At 32.7% G+C, this 12,241-nt stretch overlaps 1 protein-coding gene across 1 annotated transcript in view; it reads right to left on the bottom strand.

Moving 5' to 3' along the window:
- Positions 1-76: 76 nt before the first annotated feature.
- LOC138130715 (cylicin-2-like) overlaps positions 77-12,241 on the bottom strand; it is a 51,801-nt gene continuing 39,636 nt past the window's right edge. Inside the window, exons 3-7 of the mRNA XM_069047338.1 lie at positions 2,363-2,520; positions 1,609-1,791; positions 1,089-1,559; positions 661-1,041; positions 77-545 (exon numbers count right to left, since the gene is read on the bottom strand). Coding sequence (XP_068903439.1) covers positions 123-545; positions 661-1,041; positions 1,089-1,559; positions 1,609-1,791; positions 2,363-2,520 — 1,616 coding nt within the window. The 3' untranslated portion in view covers positions 77-122. The remainder of the gene's footprint in view (positions 546-660; positions 1,042-1,088; positions 1,560-1,608; positions 1,792-2,362; positions 2,521-12,241) is intronic.

Genomic DNA, 12,241 nt, shown 5'->3' with positions numbered 1-12,241 from the left:
CATACACTGCGTTGTCAAGACAAACGCAAACATTAATTTATAACGTGTTAATTATAACTAACAAAGGAGCGGTAAAATGACTTAATACGTTTATTTTACATAAATTTATCAATCAAGTTTTATCAAGTTTTAGACTTTTTCGATGAGTTTTTACTTTTCTGTTTCCCTTTCTTTCCTTTTTTACCCTTTTTACCTTTTTTGTGTTTTCCAATTTTGTGAGCACTTTGTCCATCTGTAATTTCTCTACCTATTCTCGACAGTCCGAAACCAACTTGACACGACATATTTTTTTCTTCTGATTTTTTGGATTTCTTTGACTTTTTTGATTTCTTTGACTTTTTTGATTTCTTTGACTTTTTAGATTTCTTTGACTTTTTTGATTCCTTGGATTTTTTAAATTTTGAGTCAGATTTTTTATCTTTTTTACCCTTTTTGCCTTTAGACTTTTTACTCTTTTTGTCGCTTTTCTTATCACCCTTTTTAGATTGTTTGTCCTTTTTATCTTTTTTTTTTAAGTGAGTTTTAGATTTCTTTTCTTCTAAACTCTGAAAGTATTAATTTTTGATAAAATTTGAACAAATAATTAAATGAACCTCAAGCAAATGTATGACTTACCGTTTGTACTTAATGTAAATCAATTTTGTGTATTATGATACTTGCCTCTAAATAGCTTTGCAATTCTTTTGCTTCGCTGCCGAATGCAGGATCGTCGGCCCAATAAAAATTCAAGCCATTATCTTTCCAGTTGATGCTAAATAAGTCACAGTCAAACTTGGCTAATGTAACCCTTTTCAAAATTTTCTCTTTGGGTTCTTTTTTCTCTTGTTTATTTTCCTGATCTTCTTCATCTTTGTGTTTCTTTTTATGAGCTTTATCGGATTTTTTTGATTTGTTAGATTTATTAGATTTACTTGATTTTCCCGACTTCTTTTCTTTCTTCCCTTTATTTTTACCCGATTTTTTGTCTTTTTTAGATTTATCTTTTTTCTTTTTCGTACCTTTCTTTGACCCCTTTTTTTTCTTTTTTTCAGGTGGTAAAAACTAAAAAAGATATTTTTTTTAACTTTATTAACTGTCATAAGTACAACCTTTAAATAAACAATTCGAACCCGAACAATGCTTCGAAAGCTATCTCTGTAAGCTTCCAAATTGTTTTCAGGTGACTTGAGTAATATAGGAGGAAATTTCATATTATTTGTCCACGGTTTTCGTTGAGTTTGAAAAGAATGATTAATTTTTCTCGGATTAAATTCATTTTCCTTTTCATATGGTGATTTTTTGCCCTTGGAACTCTTTTTAGAACTTTTATTTGAACTTCTTTTGCTTGAACTTTTTTTTGAACTTTTTTTGCTAGAACTTTTTTTTGAACTTTTCTTGGACGATTTTTTGTCTGTGTCATCTTTATGTTTCTTTCCTTTTCCTTTACCCTTCCCCTTTTTACCTTTCCCGTGTGCATCATCATCATCATCATCGACGTCAATTTCATCCAATTCCTCCTTGGTGTCTTCTTGAAACAACGGCATTGTAAATTCGATATGAATAGTTTGTTTTACTTTTTTCTGAAAAGTGAAACTGAAAAGTGTGACAAAAATGAAACTGCTCCTATACTTCTGCTTTCGGTGGTTTTGGTAGTCTACTTAATTGGACACAATTTAAATACAATTCAGCACTTTTTGCCCCTTTGATAAAATCTTCACTTAGTTTCCTGTCAGCTCTTGCTATTTCACTTGCATCCAAAAAAATTAAGTTTGGAAAATAACTTAACACAATGTCCTTGTAGCCCATTACCATCTAAATTTTTATTAACACCAAATTAAAAAATTAGATATTTTAAATGTGAAATGCGAAAATGTGCAATTGTGATGGAGATGGGAATTTAATAAATAATAAATGATTGTGAAGGTAACAACAATTGAAAAATAAATATTTGAATCTATATTTAGAATTAACATTCAAGGTTGGTAGAACTGACTAATTTGTATAGTAGGTTGCCTCGTGGCCTTTTAAAACAATAGTTTGAATTTTTTCCCGCCGCAAAAGTTACTCGTGACGTCATAATGCACTAAACTTTTACGACAGAGTGCATTAGGTGTTCCCTCACTAGAATAAAACCCAAAAAAACCACCCAATAAACCCCACGGAGCTTATAAACCTTGGGTTCTATACTTCTATTCGAACACTCAAAATTTGTGTGTTGATTTTACGTCACGAGTTACTCTTCTCCCCGGCCCCCAATTTTCAACGAAGCAACCGTTTATACAAATTAGTCAGTTCTACCAATCTTGTTAACATTTTCAAAGGGCCTCCCTCTATTGTTCACCGCTTTATATGCTAGAATTTGAATAGAATTTGTAGAACTTACAGCACAGGGATTTCCTTGAAGAAATAAACCTTCCAAGTTTTGTAGAAGCCTTAAAGTTGTTAATACATCTATTAAGCGGTAGATGTCGCACTCCGAGATATCCAGAGACTTTAGCTTATTAAAGCGTTCGCTCTTTGCCAGCAGATGGAAACCGCTACCTGAAATTGAACACATTATTTAAACTAATAATATTATTTTGTTACATTAACCCTGGTTTAATAAAATAACAGTAATTATCCTTTTCGGAATGTTATAAATTGAATTCATTAATCTGATAGAGAAAAATGTGTCTTGTAACATCTTTTTATTTCATAACTTATTGAGGTAAGATTAATTTTGTTTTTAAGTGATTAAGGCCCGGTTGATTCACCTTCAAGTAACTTTATTTGAATGGTAATTACCATGGATCTACCAAGAGCAGATTCTAAATCATAGCAACTACTGGCCAGATAAATTTACTTGAAGGTGAATAAACCGGGCCTAAATTAAAAATGTTTTAAATGGTCGAATTAGTCTCTAATTTTCTAATTACATATTACATAAAACTAGTAAAAAATAGGGACACGTAAAAAAATTGACATAATTTTTTTGGTTTTTTAATAGTGTGAAACCGTCTTACGAGAGATAGGTTTGAATTATGGTCAAAATTCAATGACATTTATAAAAATTATTTGATCGGTATTGTCAAGTACACAATTAGTTGCCAAATGGACAAAACCAAATTTACATTAGAAAAAGATTCATGTCCCGTTTTGTTTAATCCAACTGTACTTTTACCTACATTTGTAATTTATAACCGAAACGTTTATAACATATCACTAATTATTATCATTGTGCAGTGAATAAATTGTACAGAGTGTCTATAAATGATTGTGGCATCCAAGTAGGCTTTGAATGTGTGCCGACTCGCCAGAAATCGAATATTAGTCTGATCTACGATATGCAACCCCCCAGAACAAACTGGTTTTACTGGTTGCCTATTGCCTAGTTTGACAAAATTCATGCTTATAAAAAACAATTAAATAAAAATAAATTAATGAAATGCATTATTGATAAGTCTCAACACTCTCAACAAATTATGTATTTATTAAACACTTAAGAAGGTGAATAACATCAGTGATTCAGTTAAAAAAGTAACAATATAAATTAAAGGAATGGTTCGAAGTGTAACATATGTTCATTGATGTTACAACAACAGATGGTAATCTTTTCTATTAACTCATTTAAATTATTAATTTCTCATTTATACACTTCACTTTTCACATAGCTGAACACAGAAAAGTCCGGTGAACAAATTATTCTGAAACCAATTACAATAATTTATGCAGCTTTCAGAATTATTAAGGAGGAGCTATTGTACAGTTGTATATGGATGTAAATGCAAGTTCTCCTTTAACAATTTTATGGAATGTACTGCAATTTGACGGGACAGTCTCGGATGTGCTTCTAAATAATCTCGTATATTTTCAACTACATTTTCCATCACCTTGGGATGACCTGACGATTTCCGCTTTTCAACACCACCGGTAGTAACAAAATGATTAACAATTGTGAGCTGTGAGGGACTTTTCTAAAACATTTTGGTTCATGTACTTTGCTAAAAATTCTTCTTTGCAAGCTTGAACACTGTATGTCCATTCCTCATCTCTTTTAACACAGTTGCGGTAATATGAACCTTATTTTGTTCAAGTGTAAAGACTATTTTCGCAATTACTTCTAAAATATTTGTGAGGTTATAAAATTATTCTGATTTTCAATATAAAAACAGATACCTAAATACAATACTTTTGTAACACCACCAGAAATTATCTAGCTTTGGAAGATGCTTTTCTTTTAAGAATAAATAGACCAGGAAAGGAAGAAACAACAAAGCGGAGCTTCGAAAGCGGAAATGAGGTTAAGTTGACTTTTTGTTGACATGTTGTGAATATTTGACAATTTGCAATTAATAGTAATGTTAGTTAGTAATGGATAAGTTTAAAGGGGGTGGCAAATTCAAATTACAGAGCCCTCTGCGATCTCACATTCTTTTATAGACAGTCTGTATATCCTGTTCACGTTGGATTGAACATCAGTGGTGCAAATCGCACACATTTGTGTTAGCGCCATTTACCGGTCAGCCTGTACAGCACCGCCGATATTCGAAACCCAAGACGAAGGTCAACGCCAATGCATGGGTTTGGAATATCGACAACAGGAACAGGGGAAGGACTGGAGGCAGTGCGAATTCAGATGCTGAGACGAGAGAAAGAGAGAGATGTACTAAATAAAAATCGTTGTTGTGCACCTAACGTGTCAACTAATAATTACTGTAATCATCCGAGAATTAAAGTTGTTATCTTGAGAAGGGGTTTGCTTTTATTTGGCATTAACTTTCATATGAGTTGTCATAGTAACAAGTCAGGTGATTTGCACCACTGATGTTCATTCCAACGTGAACAGATATTACCTACGTATCACATTACTAAGTACAGAGTGCACAAGAAAACAAATCAAGGCCCGGTTGGATAAAGCTTAGTTAACATCGTGTTAGCTAACAATGCGTCAAGTCGGAAATCCGCCCATTTGATTGGCTGATTCAAATCCAATGTTAGGTATCCCCCAATCAAAAATTTTTAATGAAAGATTTTAGGTTGGCAGCACAAAATGTCAATGTGATGTGGAATTTTTGTACAATTTTTTAAGTGTGAAATATTGATGTCGGGCAAATTTGTATACATACTTTATCGCAAGCTGTACGTTGTGTATTAACAGTAGAGGCCGAGGGAGTTATCAAGTGACGCCTTAGAAATAAGTACCTAATAATTGAGAGGACGACGACGGTTTTGAATTTTTGAGAAATTGGTTGACTTTTGTCGTGACAGTCGCTTCTTTTATGTTGTCAATGGAAGAAAAATAAATTCCCTATCCGGTAATGTTTTAACAAAAATTATTATACAGCGTGATCAAAAAAGACTGTTTGAGTTGGTAGTACTGATTTTTACTTTTAAATGGTATAACTGAAGTAACTTCCAGTTGTTGACGACTTCACACTGACAGCCTCGTGTGACATTTGACCACTGACATTAAATTCAAAGTAAAACGCTGGAAATTTAAAATTAATTTATTTTTTGTAATATCTAGTTGTTAAAGGTGGCTTTCCGGACTGTTTGTCACCATGTAAACAATCTCATAACGGCCGGAGTCCGTTAAGGGTGTCCGTTATGAGCAGGAGCGGCCGTTATGAATGATTAAATAACTATAGCAACGTAGATCTAAACTTTATTTTTCAACTTTTTTACAATTGGTACAATAATTAATGTTTAATGTTATGGGACACACCTTGAATTAATTGAAATCTCTATGCCACTAGCAGATGTAGACGAGGATCGAAGATGATGCTTCAGAATTTTAACACCAACACAAGCGCGATTTTGCAGGGAATAACGATGACCTCACTTGCTCTGTGGCCATCCGGACATCGGGAATATCTTGATCGCGATTTTTTTTATTGATTTCAGTCGTTTATTTTTAAACGGAAAGTTAAGTTTTGAACAAATCTGACAAACAGCAGCAAATGTAGACAAGATCGAAGATGATGCTTCACAATTTTAACGCTAACACAAGCGCGATTTTGCAGGCAATAACGATGAACCCACTTCCGGACATCGGGAATATCTTGATTGCGATTCTTTATTGATTGCATTCATTCATTTTCGACGGAAAGTTAAGCGTTGAACAAATCTGACAAACAACATTGAAACAATTTTTTTTCACAAACAACGGCTGACATGACGACGTCCTCCGCACACTTTTTAATCATTCGGTTTTTTCAATGGCGTTGAAAAAAATGTATTTCAAAAAGATAATTGTGAACGAATCGTAGAGATATTACAAAAACTATTGTACAATACACGTCCGTTAGGGCCTTTACTGCCTCGCCAGTATTATTCGACTCGCTCTGCGAGCTCGTCTCACAAAATCTCTGGCTCGGCCGTAAAGGCTATCCTAACGGACTTCTACTGTAAATTTTTTATTGGAATGGCTTTTTTTCGAAGTGGAATTTATAATCTAATTACTGATTGACAGTACTCTCTTCAAGCAACGTATGATTAGTTTCGGGAAATGTCTCCCGAATTTTTGGTCACTTTCGATGCATTTCAGCAACATTGGATGCGAGTAAAATAGTTGAACGCTACTTAAATACAGGAAACGTAACTAATCAAAAACCAACTGGCAGACGCTCTACATTAAATGAAGAAGTTGTCGAGGATATCAGAACTCGTATGCAAAGAAATCCCGACATTTCCATAAGAAGGCTCTACCTTCAAATAGGTTTGCTCCTTATCCTTCCTATTCCACCAATTTGTTGTTATGTATTTAAAGTTGTTGCTTTGTACCGTTGTACCTACAATTTTATCGTTGTTGATTTCACGTCAAATACCTGTCAAAAGACCTATCCGGTTACAGTATTACGAACAGCCGAGTAACAAAATGCTCTTAATTGTATTGCCAACTCAAACAGTCCTTCTTGATCACTCGGTATTTTGCTTTAAATAAATTGTCGGCCGAAAAATGTTTCTGTATTACACGACTAGAAAATGTTTTGCAAGTACTCGCTCCATGCTTGCATTTGCAAAATGACATTTTCTAACCTTGTGATACAAATAACTATTATTTACACAATAGTATATTATTCAACGAGTGTGTAATAGAATAGCCATTACCCGCGAGTAGAATACTATACTTTTTCTACGACTATGAAAAGAAATGGATAAATAAATTTCGTTGAAACTGACATTTTATAATTATTTTATTACTTTGCATACGGCTCATGTTGCCGTGTTGCAATTTTCAACTTCTTGAATAATAGCTATTATTATACGCTCATTGAAGAATGTACTATTCCATGACATATTTTAGAATAGTTTCGGGATTTTTCATGTCTGAAACTCCCGTATTCTTGTTTATTTATGTTTATTAATTTATATATGATGAAAATTATCCGAATACTTTTTTTTGAACATAAGCCTTAAATAAAATCTAGGTAATGTGTAAAATAATAGCAGCTGAAACCTTGTACAGCATGAGAAAAAATCCCAAGAATTTGGTCTTTAATTGAATTAAAATTAACTTTTGTGATATTTGTAAACAGTCATTGTTTATTCGAAGTGCATGATATACCTACAAATAAGTTAAATTATTATTTCTCAAATAACTCAAACATTTATGTCTCGTAAGGTATAAAACATTTGCAGCTAATATTTTGCATGTTAGCTAAATTTTACTTGAAACTTTCGTCTACATCTTCAGTTTCTTGCAAAGGCGATATCCCAATTGGAAATGTTTCTCACGGGATTACTAAAAAAATAACATTTTTTTTTCGTTTAATTTTTTTTCCATGCTGTATACCTAAGCCAGACTTTATCTAAGGCTTCTGCCTATATCTTATTCAGTTTCTGGGGAAGTCTACGTCTAAGGAATATTAATTCCTGGAAAGTGACATATAAGTTTCTTATTTATTTTCTTATTTTATTTTGGAACCATAAGTTCAATGGTCCTCTGTAGCGGAAGTAATATGGCTTTTGTGACCCTAATTGCTAAGCAGTTGCTTTTTTTGCACATCACCATCCACAAAGTCCTTTGACATTGTTACAATCAATTTTTTTTAGGCGGCCTGGGTTAGTCGCACATTAAAATTTAATTCGAATTAAACATTTGATCCAACACCTGTTATGAAGTCATAATAATGTCGATTTTGAATATATTATGAGGCCTATAAAACACCCATAATTAAACTGTTTTTATAATTCAGTGGACTTATGAACCCATACCAAAATGTTTTTATAATAAATGAGTTTAGAGAGAATTGAACAGTTTATTGAACATCAAAAAGAATAAGAACTGTTACAGACGGAGGTGTTGATTAAAACAATGTATTACACTCGTGCCTTAACAGCAAATAAGTCTCTTGTATAATAAATAGCTATAATTCTCTTTCTATAAACTGGTCCTGACTTTAAATAATTTGATGATAGTTGCAATCTAAATTATTTTGCAAAAAGTTTCACGTCACGAAGTGTATACAAATCAACTTTATTTGAATGAGAAAGTTTGAGCGTAAACATTAAAGAACCCTGTAATGATGAAGACTTGCTTCACCACACTGCTAATACCGAAACTGACTCTACCCTAATCTTTTTAGTAGTAACTTATCTAGTTTTCTTATGAAGTACCTAATCGTGAAGAAGCAGAACCATAGTCAAGAAATTGTAGAATTTATAGAAATGAGGGGAATAAATTCAAATTTATTCAGAGAGGAAAAATCTTGTCAAACCGTATTTTGGCTAATTCAATTACAAAAATGTATGCATTATTTAGCTATTTATGCACCAAGGGCGTTACAACGATGATTAGGCCCGAGCTCGAGGGCTTTAGCCCGAGAGATGGATATCGTTCGATGGGCGTAATCATTCGGTGACGCCGTGGTGCATACAAAATTTTATTTTTCACTATACGTGTTCTTAAAAAAAAAAAATTGGCATCTTTGCAATTATGAATTGATGAGGGCGTTATGAATTCATTACGCCCGCTTATTCTTATTACGCCCTGTTTTATTCCCCGGTTGTTATGGACATGTTTACGTATTTCGTATCCTAGGAGTTATCATGCAATTATACTAAAGTGAAAAATAAAAAAATTAAGTTGTTGATGTTGATAAACTAACAGAAACTCTTGCCAAAGGACAACGTGGCTATTCATAACATTACCATGTTACTATCGTTTGCAATCTTTAAATTACAATAGCCCTCTCTATACATACACAGTGGGTCGTAAAAACGGTACAAATTTTGTACGGTCATATCTTCCTGAGTTATTAAGTTTTTTAAATGATTAATATACCGGTGAAAAGCCCAATTTTTATCTTTTGCTGTGCAGAGATAGTCCTAACTCAAAAGTTGTGCGTCATGACATGAAGGCATGCAAAAATTGTGGTTTTGAAGAAATTTATTGTTTAAAAAAATATAGTTTACAGATATGGTTCAATATGCCCTCCATTTTTATTAGCTACCAGTTGTAATCGTCTTCGCCAGTGCCGTTTTTTTCGGTCCACTGTGTATAGACCAAATAATGTGCTTTATAAAAGATACATAAAATAAAATACCGTAAAAAAGAAAATTCCTTACAGGTTTCACATGTCAGTCAGATGACATTTTCTCTCTGTTATTTTAACATAACCACAAGATTATTATTAATAGCGTTAGATATCTTCCTTGACATATCCAAAGCCTATGGCTGTATTAACCATCAATTATTATTAGGAAAATTGGAGCAGTATGGAATAGGCGATATTGAGAGTGGTTTCTGTCATATCTTATCGGTAGGCAAAGCATGGTAAGAATATAGGAAACGAAATCTAATAAGGAAAAAATGACGTAGGGAATTCCACAGGGAAATGTACTCGGCCCAGCATTATTTAATATTTATTAACAATATGAACGAAGGAATAGCCGGTGATGATCACATAATAATAATAATTAATGCAGATTATACCACTTTGATTAGTTAAGAGAACGTAACGTTGAAAAATTAACGTTGAAAAATTAAACGAAAAGACTAACATAATTTTGAATAAATTAAGTAACTAGTTGCAACAAAACGAATTGATTACAAATATTAATAAAATATGTTATTATTTTTAAAGATCAGCATCAAATAGCAGTATACAAGACATACAGATACATTTTCATAATATGGGGGTTGAATTAAGTTCGTACACGAAATATCAAGATCTCTCAGTAGATAATACTTTTATTCGGATTCGTATTGTAATATGCACATTCCTAACCTTATACGAGGGCGGAAAGTTAACCACTCCTTTTTATCTTGACTTCCCTCTCTTGGTCAGTAATAGGCAACTTTTCACCCTATTATAAGGTTTTTCCAATGGCGCACTTATTGAAAGTCAAAAAACAGTAGAAATCAAATTAATTGTTTATTTGGTAAAAATGTGCTTTGGCTGGTTTGTCTGTCTCACTGCGTTCGGCAGCCAATCTACCAGCCGCAGCACATAAAACTTCATTTTTGCTTCTCATAACATAATATACTATTATTTGCTAAAAATGTAATGATTCCGAATAAAATAGTATACAAACCTCGGTGGGAGTGTGTTTCATTCCTGTCTCGAGCATTAGTTCACCTCGGCTACGCCTTGGTAAACTATCTTAGCTCTCAACAGGAATGAAACACTTCCCACCTCGGTATGCAATCTACTATAATTTTTTAGTAACACGATATTGTTTCTTTTCGTCATATAACACATTATGAAAAACAACTCATAACTCCCTTGGGATATTTCAAATTTTTTCGCCCTCCCCATTGTTTAAAACAAACTCATGAGAACGAAACTATAGTAACCATATATATTCACGTAATCTTCCCTGCAAAATGTTTTAAAGAAATTTTTAACTTTTAAGTGTAGACTAAAAAATAAAATATTGTATGCACCACGGGAGATATTCATGTTTTGCCCCTTAATGCATAAATATCTATAATTTCTTGCAGTGTTGTAATGGTCAAATAGTAATTTATTATGCAAGTTTTATAAGACATCATTTTGTCGAACGCGTTTTTTGTCATAAAGCAAAAAGTGCGACAAAATGCCTTATAATATAATTTTTATTTATTTTATAACCACGTAGCCACTACTCACTATCCTATCAGTCACTGCCAACATTAAAAATTAACTACATTAAAGAAGTAATTAAAGTAATTAAATAAGTAAATGTTCCTGAAACCACTATCGAAAAGAACTCCTTTTCGAAATCTGTTTGAGTGTTATAAAAGGTCCAAAATAGAAAAAAACGCATAGTTATCTCTGCCTGAAGTGGGTCATTTTCTAACGTGTATTTTTTTTTGCATTGTTAGTAAGATCGAAACCGTAGAAACCATACATGGTGAAATGCAATTTCACGCATACGACTATTTCTGTTTTTCATTTCACGCACTGTTTTTTATTAGTTACCTAGCAACATGGTCACTGCATTGAAACTTCAGAGTTCCTTCAAAAATTTGAATTTTTAATTTCAATTTTTTGAATCAATTATAGAAAAAATATTGTTTATATTTCGTGCGCGAAGATGTTTTTGTGCATTCAAAGGCTTATACTGCCTCGACCTTCGTCTCGGCGTAAAAGACCTTTTCATGCACAAAAAACACTCTCTTCGCGCACTTAATATAAAAATAACTATTATCTATAACCGTGGGATAAGTTATACCATATTGCACTCATTCTAGAAGTTTAATAGTCTCCTTATCCCAATGAGTGCGGTAATGAAATTATTACCGCACTAAGCCGCGAGTATAGACCACTACGCTTTGCTATCATCTTGAAAAAAATTAAATCCTATCGTCACCTTCATTAATTTATTATTCTATCAATTTTAAGACAATTTTAGCGGTGACAGATAAAACTTTGTACGATATTTTTAAAAATCATTTAATAAAATAGAACTATTAAAATTATTATTGGTGGAACGAACCTTATTCTGTGGAAGAATTTTTAAGCAAATAGTGTTAATTTAGATAGAAATTTTTATCAACAATGTTAATTTGACTTGTTTCAACTGACTAGATCTTATTCTGCGAGAGGTTTTGCAATAAAAACATACTATTATTGTTATTATTAAAAATTGAGTTAGAATGTGTTATTGACAGATGTACTCCATTGTTATTTTTAATAAGTGAGGTGGTAAGAGTCAATCTACGAGACAACTTTTGTATTTCGTGACCAACTGGTCTTCAAATTTTTTTGTCTATGTGGTATTTTATGTCGTTGTTGTGTGATAGCTTACGTCTGGACGTGTTTTTGCCATTTTCAAAGTCCGAATTGAATAATGA

The sequence above is a fragment of the Tenebrio molitor genome, chromosome 5 (assembly GCF_963966145.1).
Source record: "Tenebrio molitor chromosome 5, icTenMoli1.1, whole genome shotgun sequence".
Taxonomy (NCBI): domain Eukaryota; kingdom Metazoa; phylum Arthropoda; class Insecta; order Coleoptera; family Tenebrionidae; genus Tenebrio; species Tenebrio molitor.
The sequence above is the reverse complement of the archived record's forward strand: the minus strand, read 5'-3'. Positions and strand labels throughout refer to the sequence as shown.